We start from the raw sequence: 19,866 nt of genomic DNA on the forward strand, positions 1-19,866 counted from the left end.
TTCCCCTAGAGTGAGTGGTCCAAGAGAGTGTAAGGCAGAAATAGCAGGGCCTTTTATGATCTAGCCTCAGAGATCACACACTGTTCCTTCCACAGTAGCCGATTTGTTAGAAGCATGCCAGTCCATCTGGCCCACATTCAAGGGGAGAGGAAATAGGATCCATCTTTCAAAGGGAGCATGTTGAAGAATTTGTAGATAGCTTTTGAAACTACCAGAGTGGACTCTGACTCCCTTCCTCCAGGGCTTAGCACCCTTTACTCAGCACCCAGTAAATGCTGTTGCCTTAACCACATGGACTTGATGACCACCCACAGGGGAGGAGAACTCACCTCTCTGCTTTCCCTCCCAGGTCCATATGTCAGACTTAATGAGCCTCTGGAGTGTGGCTTGTATTTCCACCTCATTCTATTCCATTCTTCTGGCCCCAAGGAGGCTCTGGGGCTTGAGTGGGGGAGAGGGAGATCCAGTCTCCAAATATGGGGCCAGCCTTGTAAGGGAAAGCTTACCTCTTACTTCTCCTCAGCTGCACATAGCCGGAGCCAATGGATACCTGAGGGCAGCTGAGCTCCTTCTGGACCATGGAGTACGTGTGGATGTAAAGGACTGGGATGGCTGGGAGCCTCTGCACGCAGCTGCCTTCTGGGGACAGGTAGTTCCCACTCACACCGCTGTGGGGGGTGGGGGCGCATGACAGGGTCAACTTGCTGTCATCAAGTCCTTTGGGCTGCCAGATAGTTCAGAAGAAACACAAGATCCACTTAAGGTGTGTCTGACCACAGCTAGTGCAGGAATATAAAAAGGCCTAGAGGGTTTGCAAAAATCCTTGACAAATCATGTCCTAACAGGATGATAATCAAACTTGCCAAATTAGAAAATTCCTAGTGTTTCTGCTTTGGGTGGTTTCTGATTACAGCCTACCTGTCCCCTCCTTAGATGTCTGACAGCTCTGGAGTCAGTCTTCTTCTTCATCTGCTCTTGGCATGGTTGACACCTTCTTCACTTGCTCCTGGCATGGCCCAGATATGCCAGGAGGAGGTGCCTAGCTCTGGGGCCTTTGGGTCTCCCAGGACTCCCACCACAGCTCCAGGGTGTTTGTCCTTTGCTAGGCACTAACTTTGCCCCACGATTCTTTGGATTCCATCGTAAGAGGCACTCTCGCCACCTTCTAGGCTTTCTGAGCCATGGTCATGTGGAACTTGTACTTCCTCCTGTGTTTCAGATGCAGATGGCAGAGCTATTGGTGTCCCACGGGGCCAGTCTTAGTGCTAGAACCTCCATGGATGAGATGCCAATAGGTAAGTCCAGCACAAGACCATCAATTTTTTGATGGATGTGGGGATAAATGGTTGAATATATGATTGGATAGATTGATGGATTAGTGTGACGATAGCTATATCAATGGATGGATAAATTGGATGGTAGATTAATAAATGGACAGATAAAGATATGATAAATGGAGAGGTAAGTAGATGGATAAATAGATAAGTGGATGGATGGATGGATGGGTGAATGAATAAGTGGATAGGTGGGTAGAGAATGAGTCTATGGATGGATGACTGGGTCAGCAAATAGGTGGATAATTGAATGAAAGGATTGGGTGGGCTGAGTGGGTGGGGTGTATGGATTTCTCAGCATTGTCACATAATTTGTTGCTGGGGCTACATGGGGTGACTGCTTGTTTTTCTTGATACTTCTCATGTCATTGGAGAATTGATGACTCCTCTTGGAAATAATAAAAGGTGTGGGAGTCCCTTGGTCATAGCTAAGAACCTTAAGAGTCATGTCTGTGCGTAGAACTTGGGTTCCTCCTTCCTGTACTCCTCTAAGTCAGGCTACTGTTGTTTCCTCCCCTCCCCACATGCTGTGAAAGATTTTGGGGTGATGCTGGGAGGTTTTCAGTGGGGTGGGGCTCTGGTTTGCAGCCCCCTGTTGAGCTGCAGGCCTCTGTCCCTCTCCCCACTGACTCCTCTGCCCCTCTCAGACCTGTGTGAGGAAGAGGAGTTCAAGGTCCTGCTGCTGGAGCTAAAACACAAGCATGACGTGATCATGAAGTCACAGCTGAGGCACAAGTCGTCCCTGAGCCGGAGGACATCCAGCGCAGGCAGCCGCGGGTGAGTCAGGGGCAGGACAGCCAGGGGCCCCAGTGCGTGCTCCTGCCTGTGGCACCCGGGCACAGCTCCCAGTGTCCCCTCTGTCCCCTCAGGAAGGTGGTGCGTCGAGCCAGCCTGTCGGACAGGACCAACCTGTACCGGAAGGAGTACGAGGGTGAGGCCATACTGTGGCAGCAGCGGAGCGCAGCTGAAGATCAGCGGACCTCGGCCTACAATGGGGACATCAGGGAGACCAGGACGGACCAGGAGAACAAGGACCCTGTGAGTGGCCTGCCCCAGGGCCAGCCACGGCCGTGGGAGAAGGGCAGGACCCCAGCCTGCGCTTGGCTCCTTATCTCAGAGCCTTAACAGGGAGGTTAGCTGGGCAGTGCTCCTAGGAGTCCCACCCTGGGAAAGAATGAGTTAGAGTCAAAACTGGGAGCTCTGGCAGAGAGTAGGGTCCTTATGATTGACAGGGATCAAGTGACTGCTGGTAGGATCTCTTAGAAGCCAACTGCAGTCACATCCAGTGGTCCCAGCCTATAAACATTCTTCCCAAGAGGACACACAGTCCATGCATGGTTGCTGTCCTGCTGGGTGGGGTGAGCATGTTTGGGGACAGAGCAGAATTGCTGTGGATAAGAGGGGAAAGGCTGACTGTACCAGCAATGGTCTGCTCTTTGGCTTTTCCACCACACAGTGAGCAGCTGAACACATTTCTAGAGAATATTGCTTGGGCAGGATGCAAACTGATTAGCTGCCCAGGGTGCCTACATGTCTCAGTGTAAGGAGGGAGGTCACCTGCAGGCTGGTTTCACCAGCAGGAGTGAAGGCACCTGCCGAGCTGAATCTCCATCAAAGGTGATGGCTGGGGATGGAGAGGCTTTGTTCCACCTGGTCCCTAAACTTGGGGACTTGGAGAAAAGAGGTGTAAATTGAAATCAAATCGCATTTTAGAGGCCTCCCAGCTAAGCCTTTTTGTGTATGTGTGTGATTAAAGTTCAACTAATACACAGTAAAGTACACAAATCTTAAATGGATTTCTTCAATGAATTGTACGAATGTGTACACCTGTGTGACTCCACCCAGATGAAGATATAGAACATCTCCATCACCCAGGAGGCTCCCTTGTTTCCCCTCCCTGTCAGTCCCCACCCCCACCCCAAAAGGATCTGCTCCTTTGACTTGAAGCTCTAAAGATTTGTTTTGTCAGTTCTTGAACTGCATATGAATGGATCTATGCAGTATGTAGCCTTTGTGCCTGACTTCTTTTATATCTGTAAAGTTCTATACTGTGGCGTGTAGCAGTAGTTCATTCTTTTTCATTGCTCTTAGGATTCTATTGTTTGAATATTCCACAATCTGTTTCCATTCTGCTGTTGGTGGACATTTAGATTGTTTCCAGTCATGGGCTATTGTGAAGAAAACTGCTGTAAGAGTGCTTATACATGTCTTTAGGTGGACAGAAGCACTCTTTTCATTTGGGCATATACCCAGGTGCACAACGAGGGGCATATGTTGAGTCGATACTGCCAAGCAGTTTTCCAAAGTGGTTGTACTACCTGCTCTCCCATCAGCAGGGCCACCCTCACTGTGGTCAGTGCTTTCAATTTGAGCCACCCTGATGGGGTGGTCGTCGTAGCTTGCATTTTTTATTTATATTTTCCCCAATGACGGATGATGTTGAACACCTTGTCATATGCTTGCTGGCCATTTGGCTGTCCTCTTTTGTGCAGTGCCTGTTCAAGTCTTTTGCCCTTTTTGGTTGGATTTTTCATCTTTTCCTTGTCGATTTGTACAAGAGACAGAGATTCTTAAAGAAATCCTCATGGAAGCAGTCCCTCCTCCTCCGTACCTGCTTTATCCTTGTGTTTGTTCAGATCTCACAGGCCCCAGGACTCCCCTAGAAGTGCTCCTTGATGTGTGGAGTCTCATAAATCATAAACCTCTTAGGGGATAGGGTAGGGGGATGCGGCTGCTGTATATCACCCTTTTTAGGCCTGATTTTTTGTTGTTGTTAATTTTTATGGCCTCCTCATTGAGGCTGCAGTTTGTTTTGGGTTAGGGGAAGGCAAACAGATGGGTTATTTTGCCTTTGGGGTTGGGATTTCACGCCTGAGGAGGGGAAGAGAGGGTACGAAGATGGCAGAGCCAGAGGCAGGCTGTCCTCCATCCCAGTTACCCAGCGGGCCAGCCCCAGGGCAGCTCTCAGGGGCCAGGCCCCAGGTCCCACCCTCAGCCCTGGAGGAAAGTAGATCACCAGACACAGCCGCCAAGCTCAGAGCTTACTCCTTTTTTTTCCCTACGCCTTGCAAGGCTCTAGGTGCTGGCAAAAACTGTGGTCGGTTCTAAGGTAGGGGTTCTCAAAGTGGGTGCCTGATCAGCATCACCTGGGAAATTGTTAGAAATGCAAAGTCCTGGGCCCACCCCAGGTGTCCTGAATCAGAAACCCTGGGACTACAGCCCCAGCAGTTTGTAGTTTAACCTGTTCTCCAGGTGGTTCTGATGCACCTAATAATTTGACAATCACCTATCTTGGGGAGGATTTTCTCAGCCTGACCCCCATGTCAGTTTCCTGCCAAGTCTCTGCCCTGTTAGACCCCAGGGCTGGCTTTGGTACTTGCTTTTGGCAGAGCTAACGCCTGGTATTAGGCATAACTCATAGTTCCAGTCTCTTGGATCAGTGGTTCACAAGCTTAACTGAATAATAAAATCACTTGGGGATGTGGTTTTTGTTTGTCCGATTTTTAATCTTCATTCCCAGGCTGCAACCCAGACTGATGAAATCATCATCTCTTCGGGTGGGGACCCAGGCATTGTATGTATGTATTTTTAACTCCCTAGATGATTCCAAGGTGCTGCAGCCTTGGCTGAGAACTTGATCCCTGCTACACAAAGTGTCCCCAGGAACTTGTTAGAAATGCTGAATCTCAGGCCCCAATCTAAACCTATTGAATCATGATATGTATCTTAACAAAATCCCTAGGTGACTCATGTGCACGTTAAAGTTTGAGAAGCACTGACTTAGATCCTGTTCTAGTTTGCTGATGCTGCCGGAATGCAAAACACCAGAGACAGATTGGCTTTTATAAAAGGGGGTTTATTTGGTTACACAGTTATAGTCTTAAGGCCTTAAAGTATCCAAGGTAACGCATCAACAATCGGGTACATTCACTGGAGGATGGCCAATAGCATCCGGAAAACCTCTGTTAGCTGGAAAGGCATGTGGCCGGTGTCTGCTCCAGAGTTCTGGTTTCAAAATGGCTTTCTCCCAGGACGTTCCTCTCTAGGCTTCAGCTTCTCTCCAAAATGTCACTCTCAGTTGCTCTTGGGCGTTTGTCCTCTCTGAGCTTCTCCAGAGCAAAAGTCTGCTTTCAACAGCCATCTCCAAAATGTCTCTGTGAACTGCAGTTCCTCTCTCAGCTCCTGTGCATTTTTCAAGGTGTCCCTCTTGGCTGTAGCTCCTCTTCAAAATGTCACTCTCAGCTGCACTGAGTTCCTTCTGTTTGTCAGCTCATTTATATGGCTCCAGTGATTTAATTTAGACCCACCCTGAACGGGTGGGGTAACACCTCCATGGAAATTATCCAATCAGAGTTATTACCCACAGTTGGGTGGGACACATCTCCAAGGAAACACTCAAAGAATTACAATCTAATTAACACTGATAGGTCTGGCCCACACAAGATTACATCAAAGATAATGGCATTTTGGGGGACATAATACATTCAAACTGGCACAGATCCCCAAGAATCAGTCCCTGATGTGGCATCCATCTGCCCACATAGTTTAAAAGAAGCCTGAAAAAAAAAAAAAAAGAAAAGAAACACACATTCATATAAATGGAAGCTTACAATGGGAAGTGTCCCTAACCTTACCATATTTTAGCCTAATTGTATATTTCTTGGAGATCTTTCCATGTCAGCACATGCAGATTTCCCTCATTCTTTTTACCATCTACTTAGATGGTATCCCAATCTAAGCATTCGCCGTTAATTTCCTGTTTGCCTAATGATGACACTAAGGTTACTTTTAGGCTTTGCTCCCAGGAGCAAGTGTATTTGTGGAACAAAGTCCGAGAATTGGGCTTGCCCATGCAAAGTATATATTCTCCTTAAAAACAAAACCAAACAAAACCAAACAGAAGAGGTTGTGCCAGTTTACATGCACATCTGTGTCCCCACATCTGTTGCCAATGCTGAGTAATAACAAACTTTTAAAACATTTGCCAGTGTGATAAGGAAAAATGATATTTTGATAAGTAAAAATGATATTTTATTAATTTTCATGCCAATTATTAGTGAGGGTGAATGTTGTTTCATATGTTTATATGCTATAATATCTACACATTTTGCTGTGAGGTGCATATTAGTGTACTCTGCCTTTTTTGTTGGATGGTTGGTCTTTTTTATTGATTTTCAAGAACTCTATATATTTGGGAAATTAATCCTTTTTTTGTCATATATGGTGCAAATATTTTTTCCAGTTTTTTCATATGTCTTTTGAATTTGTTTGTGGTGATTTTTGCCAGGCTTTACTTTTTGGTTGTTATTACTGTGAAATGTACCTACCTTTTAATGTGTGGTTTCTGGGCAGCAGCTATTTTTAAAGCTCTTGTTATCTAGGGATTGTTGGGTAGGATCTTGGGGTGAGAAATGGCTGCCATTTGGAGTAGAGATTTGCTAAGAATACACAGGAAGGAGTACCAGGGACAGAAAACCTAACTAAAATTTACTTGCTCAAAATGGAATTTACTGGCTCATGTAACTGAAAAGGTGGGGCCCAGCTAGATCCAGGAGCTCAAAAGGCATCATCCGAACAGGGTCTCTCTATCTCAGTCTTTCTTAATGTCAGCTTCACTCTCAGACACACCTGTCGACCAGATGGCCCCCTAGCCCCCAGCTTACATAATTCTTACCACCAGCAGTTTCTTTAGAAATAGAACTGCTTTCTCCCCAAATTGTTCTATCAAAAGTGGAGGTACAGTTTCATTGAAATAACTGTGGTCAAGATCCCATTCTGCATCCATCCCTGTAGTGAAGTATGATTGGCCAGGCCTGGGACTAAGGTCCAGCTCCTGGAGCAAAGACGGGGATTGCTCAGTTCTACCAAAGCACATTGAATGAAGTGGTGGTCCCCCCAAAGGAAAACAGGGTCCCTCTTAGCCAGGAGGGAAAATGGAAGGAGGGCAGGGCCAAACAGTAATGCCCTCCACAGAGGTGAAGGTGGGTTGTGGGTTCAGCTCCTCTAGCTGTCTCATAATGTCATCCTTCTTACTCTCAGAACCCCAGGCTGGAGAAGCCCGTGCTGCTCTCTGAATTCTCGACCAAGATCCCACGGGGTGAACTAGATGTACCTGTTGAGAATGGCCTCCGGGCTCCGGTCAGCTCCTACCAGTATGCATTGTCCAACGGGGATGTCTGGAAGGTGCATGAGGTGCCCGACTACAGCGTGGCCTATGGCAGCCCTGGTGTGGCTGATGCTACCCTGCCTTGGAGTGGCTACAAGGAGCAGAGTCCCCAGACGCTTCTGGAGCTGAAGAGGCAGCGGGCTGCAGCCAAGCTGCTCAGCCACCCCTTCCTGAGCTCCCACCTGGGCAGCGGCATGTCCAGGTCGGGCGAGGGCAGCAGTGAAGGCAAGGCCCCCTTGATCGGAGGCAGAACTTCCCCGTACAGCAGCAATGGGACCTCGGTGTATTACACGGTCACCAGTGGGGACCCTCCACTGTTGAAGTTCAAGGCCCCCATGGAGGAGATGGAGGAGAAGGTTCATGGCTGCTGCCGCATCTCGTAATCTCCATGTGACAGAGGAGAGGGATACCTGGGAAGGGTTCCTGGAATCCAGGCCAACCCAGCAGCCCTGGCTGGGAAGCATCAGAGGGCAGCTGGCAGGAGGTGGGCTCTGCTTTTCAGAGGAGTGCTGACCCCACCTCTCACCCAGCTGCCCGTAGTGTCGCCATTTCCCACGGTTCTGCTTCTGCTGCATTGTCCGCCATCTGAAACAAGGCCCGTAAGCGGCCTCCTGGTTCGCCCTGCTGTCCGATTATGGGGGAGGGCGGGCTTGGGATCCCAGTTCTGTTCTTGGTAAAGGCTTCTCTGGACCAGTACTCACATGTTACATATCAGCACAACACACACACACACACACACACACACACACACACACACACACACACACACACACACTCAACATGTATGGGAATGATACACCTGAGCTCATGGGAAGCAGGTGGGGCTGAGTGAATTTGGGGGCTATTCCCAAGAGGATTGAGGTACTGAAGAGTCCAGTCACCACTGCCAATGTGGCTTTATCAGGGGAGGGGGCCTTCTAAGCTGAGACCCCAGTCTTGCTCAGATCCTGCCAGGGTCTCGGCCACCATCCATACCTGACAGGTGCATGGAGTCCTCTCTGTGTTCAGAGGCAGCCACAAATCCACGGGGCTTAGATGAGGTGGGCACAAACCTGCTCCCCACAGCCATACTGGGAGCCGCCTTCCTGCTTGTGCCAGGGGCCAGCCATGTGACCACCCAGGAGCCGAAGTGGAAAACAGGCTCCTCCATTCCTGAAATGATCCATATCACACTTTGCTCTTGGATGGAAGTATCAAAAGAGGGGCATAGTCAGTGTTTCCAAAGTGCATTTGATAAAACAAATTCTTTTAGGCTATAGAACTCCAACGGGGGGAGTTAATTGAATTTGCTTTCTATCTTGAATAGCATGAAGATCACTAGGTTTTACTGATTGGTGTCGGAAAAATGAAGCTGAGTGAGGAGTTTTGATGGGAAGGATTTTTCCAGGGAGAGATGTGAGTCTTTGTTGTTAATTTCTGAAAACATCTCTGGGAACCATGGCAGAGCCCAGCACCCTGGCTGATGTTTGTGAATATTTGGACTTTTTCAGTCTGGCCATCCCAGCCATCCCTCCCCTCCCACCTTACATGTCAGGTGAGTGCTCAGGACCCAGATCCAGCTCTGCCTTTTCTGGAATGCTGGGAGAGGCAAGTTCCCAAGTTGGCCCTTGTGAGTTTCTGCCTGGCCCAGGGGCTCCCAGCCTGCTCCCACCAGAGTGAGACTCCCCAAGCCTGCAAACCCAAGGTGCCTGTGGTCGACACCCCACATTGCATTCAGAAGAGTGGCCGTGGGGCTAGGGTTGGGTCTCAGTCCTGCCCCACAATCCCATCGCTCCCGCCTTCCTGACGCTGGGGAGCGGCCCCCCGCCTCTCGACTGCATTCTCTCACGAGCCTCTTTGAGAGTTGTTGCCCATGAGTTGGGCGCTATCCACAGGTTTAGCCGAAACCTCTTGTAGTTAACTGACAAGCTGCAGGTTGTTCCCTGCTCTGTGCTCTTTTTATTTGTCCTAAAACTACCTCCTTACAGCTCCAAAGGGGCTCCCTAGGTCCAGATTCTGGGGTTTGGGGAGCAAATCTGGGTTCTCTTGAACCTTCTTTCTGAGCCTATGAGAAATTCTCTCTGAGGACACCTGGGGCAGGGGGACGGGAAGAACCCCTCTGTGCCACAACTCTAGTAATGGGGTCTGCTGTCTGCCATTCCAGTCCCCCACTGTGGCCCCCATGGCCTCTGTAGCCAAGAGAGGGAGCTGGACCCCAAGGGACCTGGCCGATGCTTTACCAGGAACAGGGCAGTTGGGTTGGGGAGCAGAGGGCTCTGGGGAGTGACTGCATCCCTGGTGGCCACTGGGTGAAGTGAGGGTCCCAGCACCAGGTACTTGGGGCCTGGGCTAGTTTGGATCCCAGCCCCACTCCAGCTTCTAGGTTGGAGGAACAGCTCAGGAGACTGCAGACAGATGTGCATGAAGCCTGTCATGTCCTTGAGCTCTGGGGCAGGCTCCCATCATCCCAGCCTATGGCTGGGGCAGGGCCCAGGTGATCCACGACACACATACTAGCTCAGCTGACACGGAAATTCCTCTTGAGCCGCCTGAGCTGCAACAGTGGGTGTGCTTAGGGAAGCCACATGTTTTCAGGAGAGAGCTGTGCAGGTTTTTCAGATCTGTTTGGTCAGGTGCCAGCGATCAAAGGCATTTATAGCTCATCCTGAGCCCTCTGGCCACTCCTCCTCCCCCCTGGCTTCCTGCCTTCTGGGCCATTCCTCTCCCACTTGGAAAGCTGGAAATCCTGGCTGGTTCCCTGACAGAAGCCAGCTTCAGACAGAGGCAACCCTCCAGACACCAGTCAGGAATAAAGCATTTCCATTTAGGGCTTCACATACCTGGGGAGCTTTCCCTCTGGGTTTTCTAGGCACTGAGAGGCAAGCTGGGGAACAACCTTGGGGCCAGGATCACTCATTTATTCACCCGTGCAATGGATAGCTGGGACATGCCAGGCACTACGATAGGTTCTGGGAATAAAGGATGAACAAGACAGTGAGAACTGTTCTGTTACAGTCTTCATCTCTTAAGGACCATGGCATCAGCAGCCCATTTGATTCACCTGAGGCAGATTGACCACCTCCTGGTAGAGCATTCCTTTGCTTGTCAGCTCCTAGAATCCCCACAGTATGACTTCCTGTAGCTGGGAAATAGCTGCCATGGCTATTCTTGGGTTCCAGAAGATCCATCCCAAGTCCATCTTGGGATGGCCAGCATCTTTGGGGGAATGGTATGATAGGGTTGTGAGGTCAGCGTTTGGATGAATAAGGAAGCTAGAATTTGCTGCCAAGTGCATCTCAGGTTCTTAAAGTCTTTGTCTCTTGCTAGTTTTATTAAGTCATTCCCCAATCCCTCAGAAACTGGAAGGTAAAGGGACTTCATTTTTGAAAATTGAAACTTTTCCTCTTGAGTATGCCTTTTTCCCTGTCAGGTGTGGATCAAAGAACTGGGAGGAGGCTGGCGAGGTTGACCAGATGCCCAGCTCCTGCTGCGACCCAGGTCTGCTGGCAGCTCCTGGCAGATTAAAGAAGGCCACTTCCAAAGCAGGTGCCAAAGCTTCTGCTCCCACATTATGCCCAAAACAATTGAAAATTGGTGACTGTGACCAGATTGTATGTTTCTGGCCAGTAGCTCAAGGAAGCTGATCTGAACCCTAGGCCCAGGTCCACTGAGGACTTCAGGATATAATTGCCCATCAAATGTGCCACACTGATAGAGCTGTTCTTCACCACTGATCAACTTCAAGGGGCTTAGAAATGTAAACAAGGGTGTATCCTCTGCTCCACCTAGTTTTCTAGCTTTGTAATAACATGAGATCATCTTGTTATTGGTATCGGATACCTTTTGATCTTGAGCACTCTCTCCCACCTGCTTTCCCAGAGCAAGATCCTGGGTACTTTCCAAAAGGGTGCTCCTTACAAGATGCCCGGAAGGACTTTCATGAACTCTTGCTCTTCCTAGTGTGAGGACAGCCTCTCCTCCCCCAGGGCTCAGAAGAGCTAAGGGGGCACATGGTCAGTGGATGAGTCCACGGAAGTGACCTCCCCTTGCCGGAAGCTGTAGCCCCCTCCTCAGCAGGAATCTCTTGTGGGCCAGAGGGCCTGCTTCCCATGGGCATTGCAAGTGCCATAGCGGGGGGCCTGGCTCTGCGCACCCAGGAAAAGTCTGCAGACCCCCAGCCCTCCGCAATAATTCACCAGACCAGAAGCCACTGATGTACAGAGAACACTTAACAAAAATGTATTTTATGTGAAAAAAAACAAGATAAATCTCTGTATACTGTATCAGCAGCTTTGTGTAAAAATGGCAATCAAGAGAGTCTAATATATTTAAAACTTTTTTTAAAAACTCCTCGCGATCTTTGATATTGTACTGAAGTAACTTCCGGGTAGCTCCTCGCCACGCGGCAGTGGTGGGCCTGGTGTCCAAGACTGTGGTTCCACCACATCCCAAAGGGGCTTGTCCCTGGAGTTCTTCCAGATGCCAAGGCCTGTGACGGAATTCGCTGTTAAGAGTTTTTAATTAAGATTATTAAATTCCTTTTAATAACACCTGCTAGTGTGACTGTGGTGATTATTGTGAGGTCACTTGAACTGTGTTGACTTGAATTCATAGAGGGGACATGCCTGAGACAGAGGGTGGGTGAAGGCTCCCAGTTTCTATCCCCACCACAGAGGGCTCTTCCAGAAGGCCCCTGAACAGAGGCAACTCTGGGGACTTAGATGTGGAGCAGATGTCTTGGTAGATTGGGAGATGGTGAAACCTGATGAATTCAAAAGGTGGGTGGTTGGGAATGACCTTCACTTTGTTAAATATTCCCTTTGGAATTAACATGGCGCCATGCAATAGCTCATATATACACCTCAAATTCTCAAAGGTATGTCTCCTGACATATTTAGATGTAACTGTGGTTGCACAGCCAAGACCACAGTCCTCGTCAATTGCAGAAGGTTATTGCTGTGTTGGAAGAGGAGGGAAATGGTGCCCTCTTTTACCCTTCTGGGTCATGACAGAGCAGGAACACACAGAAGGCCCCACACTTGGGCTTTAAAAACTTCATATGCGGGCTGGGGATGGAGAGAGGAAGGGAAGAGAAGGAGATGTGTCTTAGCAGCTGGCATTCATTTATTTAAAAAGTTTATTGGTTGTTAAATAGTAATGGTAACCTTACACATTTACAAAGCACTTGACAGTTTTACCTATGTTCTCTCATTTATGTAAGGAAGATGAGGTCTGAAAATTGACTATTGGATTTAGCAATGTGGAGCTCATTAGTGACCCTGACAAGAAGTTTTGGCACAGGGTAATCAGGATATAAGCCGACTGGAGAGGGTTCAAGAGAGAATTGGAGGAAAATTGGAGACAGCAGGTGTAGACAACTCTTTCGAACATTTATGCTGTGAAAGTGAGCAGGGAAATGGGGAGGTACCTCTAGAAGGATGTAGGGTCAAGGGAGGATTGCCATAAGGTGAAAAATAGTTCAAGCATGTTTTTATGCAGATAGAAATGAGCCAGTAAAGAAGGGAAACTAATGATGCAGGAGAGAGGAGAGAATTTCAAGAGTTATGGATTAGTAGTAGAGAGGCTGGGAGCTGGTGCCCAGATGAAGGGTTGACCTTGGGCTCATGGCCAGTTCATCCACAGAGACAAGAAAGGAGCAGGCGGGCAGAGATGCAGACAGGTAGGGAGATGTGGCGTGAGCGTGTGGACGTACTCTTCTGACTGCTTCTATTTTCTCAGTGAAATAGGGAGTTAGCTCTCATATGAGAGTGAGAAGGAGAGGAAAAGGTAGAGTCAGTGACGAGGGAAACGAAGGCTAGCAGGTAGCCTTCAGGGCCCTTTTGAGATCGTGAATTTTAAGCGCAGTAATGTTTTTGTCCTGCTATGTATGGTTGTCCGGGTGCAGGTGGAAAGGAGGTAGAGCGCTGGGCTTAACCAGGGCTGGGGTTTTGCCAACAAAGTACGTGAGGGTGTAATCAAAGGAATGTATTATAACCGACCAATATTTTTTGGAGTAAATAAATGATTAATTGTAGGGACAAAAGCAACATGGTTGGTCACTCCCAAGCTCTGAGGACCAGGAGCAGCGCCTTCAATGTGCCCGGGAGCATTGCCCATACCTGACCGCGCCGGCGGTGCAGGGCCGAGCTGTGCGGCGGGCGGCAGGGGGCGCGCTGGGACGGCCGGGCACAAAGTTCTTGGGCCTCAGTTTGGGATCCGCCCCCCTCGCCGCCGCCCTTGGCCTCTCAGCCGCTCAGGCTCCGCCCGAGCCTTCTCCAGCTGGCTCCGCAAAGCCCAGCTGCTCCCAAGGCCTGCTGGAGCCGCTATATTCCCGGCGACACCGATTACCTAAATTGAAATCCCTCGAAGCAACCCCGCAACGAACACAGGGGCTGGCAGCTACCCGCAGCCAATGCCGAGGCGCGGGGCAGGGCCAGACCCGTGGGGTAGCCAATAGCACCTTAGGGGGCGAGGCCGTAGCGGCGCGTGCCCGGCCCCGACCCAACTGCTGGGTGTGGGGCGTGGCGGGCTGAGGAGTGCAACCAATGGGAGAGCCGGCGGGACGGCGCGGCCAATGGCGCGGGCCGGTTTGATTCAAAGCTGCGTATAAAAACGGGGGCACCCTCCCGAGCTTGGCCCGCTCAGAGTGCCGCCATGGCTATGTTGTTGGACAACTTGGACGAACTGCCCGCCGCCTGCTTGTCGCCATGCGGGCCTCCCAACCCGGCCGAGCTGTACAGCGAGGCTCAGCGCCTGGCGCTGGAGGAGCTGGTGGCGGGAGGCCCCGACGCCTTCGCTGCTTTCCTGCGTCGGGAGTACCTGGGCCAGTTCCTGAACCCGGACGAGGTGCAAGCCATCCTGCGCTCTGCCGAGCGGCCGGGAGAGCAGGGCGCGGCGGCGGGGGCCGAGGATTCCTTCGGCTCGTCTCACGACTGCTCGTCCGGCACCTACTTCCCCGAGCAGTCGGACCTGGAGCCGCCGCTGCTGGAGCTCGGCTGGCCCACCTTCTACCAGGGCGCCTACCGCGGCGCCACGCGAGTCGAGGCGCACTTCCAGCCCCGCGGCGTCGGCGCCGGCGGCCCGTATGGCTGCAAGGACGCCCTGCGACAGCAGCTCCGCTCGGCGCGAGAGGTGAGCGGCCCGGCCCTGGCCCTCGGGTCCGCCTCGGCCCCGGGACGGGCTGGAGACCCTCCCCCATAAATGGGAAACAGGCTTGTTGGGAGCTCCTGTCGAGCCCCACGACCTCCTCTGCACCCTACTCTAAACATGGGCTGGGTAATCCCCGGGTCCTAGATTCGCCCACTGTGTGTGACTCTGGCCGCTCCTTGTGGCAGCGGACAAAGGGAGGCGCCCCGGTCCCCAGGGATGCGAATTGCGCCTGGCAGCGGCACCGCCCTCGCCTTCCCCAACCGTAGTATTCCTTTCCTCAGGCACCAGCTCCCAACACTCACTTCTCCTTTGGGAGGGGCCAGAAGTACGTACAGTTCCAAATTTCAGTCCAAATCAGGCCAGGTTTCCAGTTTTTCTGGCTGTCAGCCAATACTAGATCCCTCTTTCAGGGGCGCCTTAGGAGGAGCATTCCCTAAGAAGCACATTACCTAGGGAAAAGTTCTGGAAGGATACATTGTCCCCAGAGAAAACTGTGGGGCATTAGGAATCTGTTACTGCAGGTTGCCTCCACTTGCCTTATGTTATAGAAGGCAAGTAAATACAAGAGTGGCAAGCAGGAAGCCCTGCTCTTTTCCCTCCTGCCACAGATCTGAGGGGAAGTTTCTCTGTGGATGGATGGGATGTGGGCTTTTCCATGGGCCGGGGCAGCTCCAATCAGCAGGGGCCTCCTAAAGAATGCAGACTCCCCGACTGCATTAGGTTGGCCTCAGTATTCACAGTGGGGACTGGTCCTGTTGTCTGTCTCTTAGGTTGGTGTGGTATTGGGGTGCAGTGAGAGGTCTTATCTGCTTGTCAGCTAGGATGAGGCTGCAGCTGAGTGCTGGGCATGTGGGGGTCCAGGGGGAAGAACAGAGCACACGAGGTGAGTGGGGTAGGTGGGGATGACAGCAGGCACATTAGTCCAAAGCCATGGTCAGCTGCCACGTTGCTGGCTGACTGGCACTGCCCAGCTCCTAGGTGTCTGCCTGTGCCAGGGACATGGCAGGTAAAGCCTGTGGCCATGGTAAGACTTGGTAGGGCTGGTACCTGAGTGTGTCTGACTGGGTTAAAGTATCTGTGCAGCTTGAGTGTGGAAACAGCCAAGCCTGGGAACCAGCCCCAACTTGCACCATTTTTCTTTCCTTGTCTAGTGCAGTCAGAGGTTGCAGTGGGTACAGTGAGCTAGTGCCAGCCCTGTGCATCACTGGAGGGGCTGAAAGCCTTTTTGATGCACTTCACTTGCTGGTTCAGTGAGAAGATTAAAAAGGTGGAAAAAGGCAGAATTGTGGGGTACATTTGCATTCCCAAAGCTCACCTTTAGGAGGAGAACTTGGGCACTTGGAATTTGAGAAAAGTATTGACTGGGTCTCTCTGTGACAGACATATGGATTACCCTAACCTCTGGCCCAGCCCCATTTTTTTGGGGTAGTGACAGGGTCCTGGAGCTAGAGGCCAGTGGGGGAAACTATTCTGGAACCTCATGTGCTAGCCTTAGAATGGGATTGATTGAGGCTGGGGTTCAGATCCTCCTTCTTCCTGTGGGCATTTTGTAATACACAGTAGGACATTTCCATTCTTGCCTCATGACTTGCCCCTCTGTTCTAGACCATCGTCCAGCGCTATCCTCAACTTTCTGAGAGTCTGCATTTGGAACCTGGGAAATTTTAGCTGAGAACGGTGGTGCCTTACTATCCATCTATCTTAGTTTTCCAAAGCCACTGTCACAAATACCACAAATGGTTTTGGCTTAAACAACAGGAACTTATTGGCTCACAGTTTTGTTTTTTTAATTCATTTTTATTTGCGGGACATAGGAAGAGAAGACGAAAGGTAGTCGGGGGTAAGAGTTAGGTTAACGCGGGAAAGGAAGAGCGGCCCGGGCGCGGAGCGGCGTGGGAGGGGCGGCTCCAGACGTGGAGCGGCGAGGGAGGGGCGGCTCCGCGGGGCGGCGAGGGAGAGGCGGCCCTTACTTTGCAGGCGAGGAGAAGGGGAGCTGGAGAGGCGTCCGGGCGAGCGGGTGGTTTCACTGGACCGCTGCGTGGAGAGGACTTTTAATTCCAGGGGCCCCACGTTGGGCGCCAGTTGCGGTCGCAGTTGACTCGTCTGGGGGAGGGTGGCGGCCGGTTGCTAAATCCTAGGCTCTCAGGATTGCTCGGAGGGTACCGGCGGCGGGGGCTCTTTCCCGGAGGCGAGGGCGAGGCGGGGGACTTGGCCAGGTCCCCGGCGGGAGGCGTGCAAAGTATGGAGGGCGGCGAGAAAGGAACAGGCGGGACATGGTTCTTTTAGGGTGAAGAAACCAAGAGAGTTTATTAGGGGAGAGTACAAGCTTATATCGGGCGGTTTAGAGGGCGGGGTAGCTGTAGAGGTTAAAGGCTTGGATTGGTTCTGAGAGGGCGCGGAGGTTGATTGAAAAGGGGCGAGAGTTGCTCCCGTAACGGTGTCTGCCAACAATGTATGCGCACCGGTGGTGATGGGAGTTGCACTGGCGACGGGGAGTGTCCGGGCAAGATAAGGGAGTGGGGAAAAGGCGGTTCCCTCCGGCAAGCCTCCCCTAACATTGGTATTTTGGGTGAGGAAATGGGGCCTGCCTCCGGCCTCACTTTCCCAGGCCCGGGGAGCTGTAGAGGGCGCTGTCGCCCGTGCCCACTACCCTCCCCAGGGGTGGATCTGGTCCCCCAGCCCAGGCCCGCCAAGTTGAAGCACGTAATCAGTGTCCCGCATTTATTGAGATACATTCACATACTATGCAGTCATACAAAGCGTACATTCAGTTGTTCACAGTACCATTATATAGTTGTGTGTTCATCACCAAAATTAGTATTTGAACATTTTCATTACCACACACACAAAAATAATAAGAATAAAAATTAAAGTGAAAAAGAACAATTAAAGTAAAACAACACTGGGTGCCTTTTTTTTTTTTTTGACCCCATTTTTCTACTCATTCATCCATACAAAGGGGAGTGCGATCCACATGGCTTTCCCAATCACATTGTCACCCCGTCATAAGCTACATTTTTTTTATACAATTGTCTTCGAGATTCTTGGGTTCTGGGTTGCAGTTTGATAGTTTCAGGTATTTACTGCTAGCTATTCCAATTCACCAGAACCTAAAAAGGGTTCTCTATATTGTGTGTAAGAGTGCCCACCAGAGTGACCTCTCGGCTCCTTTTGGAATCTCTCAGCCACTGAAGCCTATTTCATTTCCTTTCACAGCCCCCTTTTGGTCAAGAAGATGTTCTCCATCCCATGATGCCGGGTCTAGATTCCTCCCCAGGAGTCATATTCCACGTTGCCAGAGAGATTCACTCCCCTGGGTGTCAGATCCCGTGTAGGGGGAGGGCAGTGATTTCATCTGTCAAGTTGGTTTAGCTAGAGAGTGGCTCACAGTTTTGAGGCCACAAGTCTAGAATCAATATCAGCAAGACTTGCTTTCTCCCCCTAATCTCTGGCATCCTGGTGCCGGCTGCCAGCAATCTTGGGGGTCCTTGGTTTTCATTTTTGCCTCCTTTCACATGGCAATGTCCTCTTCTTTCTACCTTCTGTGGCTTCTGGGTTCTGTTCTAAGGCCTCCAATAATCTGGATTAAGGTCAACCTTGGTTCAGTTGGCCACACCTTAACACAAAACAACATCTTCTAAAGGTCCTGTTAAAATTGGTTCACACCCACAGGGATGAGGATTAACATGTGTTTGTTGGGGTTCATAATTCAACTGACCACAATTACCTTTAAATCCAATGAGTATTTTCAGTGTATCTGCCATATGCCAAATTACTTGCTTGTTCACTGCCTACTGCATATCAGGCACTGTGCCAGGGCCTGGGGCGTGATCCTTGCCTGCACTTGAGAGCCTGCCTGCTGGTGGGGAGCCGTGAGGGAGGTGGTGACAGGCTCTGGAGGGAGGGAGGGTGCTGAAGAAAGAAAACCTTGGCTGCAGTGTCACCCCAGAGCTGGGTCTAGGAGCACGGTGACCAGCACACGGAAGCGTGAAAGGACCTGGCCTGTTCCTCATGCTGGAGCAGAGTGGGTGAGGGGTTATGGTAGGAGGAGGCTGAAGGGGAAGACCGGAGCCAGCTTGCCAGGGCCTTGCATGGGGAGTTTGGACTTGATTCTTGCAGTGATTGGGCCACTGAAGGTTGAGAGGGAGGAGAAGAGATGTTCCTGAGTAGTAATTCTGGTGGGAGCATGGAGGAGGACGGCTTTGAGAGGGGTGAGACTGGATGCTTATAACACGAAGGCCATAGGAATTGCAAGAATGGGGTCTGGGCCAAGGCAGTGATTGGGGCGAGGGGGCTGCAAGGCGAGTTTTAGAGAGAATTGACCAGACTTGGTGATTAAATGGACTTGGAGGGAGAGTTGAGGCAGGGCAGAAGAGAAGGCAGGTACAAGGAGAATAAGGTATAGGAAGAACTGAGATTTTTTTTAGCTTGGATGGACAGCAATGCTAAGTTGGATATATGTAAGAAGGAGAATTGGGTAGTGAGATGAGGTGGATTTGATACAAATTGAATACAAGGTCCCAGAGACCATCTCTTTTATTAAAACAAAATATTTATAATGCTTTTTCTCTGCCAGATACTGTTCAAAGTAATCCATATAATCAGCGGTATATGGATTACTTGCCCCTCTCCATTTTACAGATGCAATTAGTATCTCCATTTTACAGATGATGGAACTGAGGCATAGAGTAGTTAAGTTGCTCTGAGGTCACACAACTAGGGAATGAGGAACCCAGGATTTGAACTGAGGCACAGAATGTCTTAACCACCATTCACCGCTACGTTCTGCCAGGAGCTGCATGGAGCTAAGAAGCTGCCTCTGTCTTCAAGGAGCTCATCCTCAGGTGAAAGGAGGCTGATGGGTGGAGAGAGGTAATAGTTAATCTGGTGGCTGGTCAAGGGCCACCTCTTTGGATAGAGGCATGTGTTGTGTACACAGGAGTGATGGTGTCACTCCAGCCATGGGCATTAAGTTCACAAGCCTTCTTAGTGTCTGACAGGTGTCCACAAACACCGTGAAGATGCAGGTGTGGGCTGCTTTTGGGTGAGTTGAGAGGCCATTCTGCGTCTGTGTTTCAGTGGCGAGAGCACTTGATGATATGATTGAGTGCTTGCAATGGGTCTGTTTCTATGCTAAGCCCTTTACCTGGGTTATCAATTTTAACCCTCCCAACCCTAGGACGAGGCTGCAGTTAGGAAGAAACCAGGCAGAGAGGTTAAGTAACTTGCCCAAGGTCA

At 50.6% G+C, this 19,866-nt stretch overlaps 2 protein-coding genes across 5 annotated transcripts in view; both read left to right on the plus strand.

The window, feature by feature from the left end:
- Window positions 1-12,029, plus strand: part of PPP1R16B (protein phosphatase 1 regulatory subunit 16B) — a 97,906-nt gene extending 85,877 nt beyond the window's left edge. For 3 of the 4 annotated variants that reach the window (XM_037812315.1, XM_037812313.1, XM_037812314.1), the window contains exons 7-11: window positions 524-649; window positions 1,220-1,295; window positions 1,982-2,111; window positions 2,204-2,372; window positions 7,374-7,883. In XM_037812315.1, the coding sequence (XP_037668243.1) occupies window positions 524-649; window positions 1,220-1,295; window positions 1,982-2,111; window positions 2,204-2,372; window positions 7,374-7,883 (1,011 nt within the window). Of the gene's footprint in view, window positions 1-523; window positions 650-1,219; window positions 1,296-1,981; window positions 2,112-2,203; window positions 2,373-7,373 lie in introns of all 4 variants that reach the window. The other variant, XM_037812316.1, reaches the window with a different exon arrangement.
- Window positions 12,030-14,124: 2,095 nt separating this feature from the next.
- FAM83D (family with sequence similarity 83 member D) overlaps window positions 14,125-19,866 on the plus strand; it is a 33,158-nt gene continuing 27,416 nt past the window's right edge. Inside the window, 1 exon segment of the mRNA XM_037811155.1 lies at window positions 14,125-14,610. Within this exon segment, the coding sequence (XP_037667083.1) occupies window positions 14,134-14,610 (477 nt within the window). The 5' untranslated portion in view covers window positions 14,125-14,133.

This window comes from Choloepus didactylus, chromosome 19 (genome assembly GCF_015220235.1).
Source record: "Choloepus didactylus isolate mChoDid1 chromosome 19, mChoDid1.pri, whole genome shotgun sequence".
Classification (NCBI taxonomy): Eukaryota; Metazoa; Chordata; class Mammalia; order Pilosa; family Megalonychidae; genus Choloepus; species Choloepus didactylus.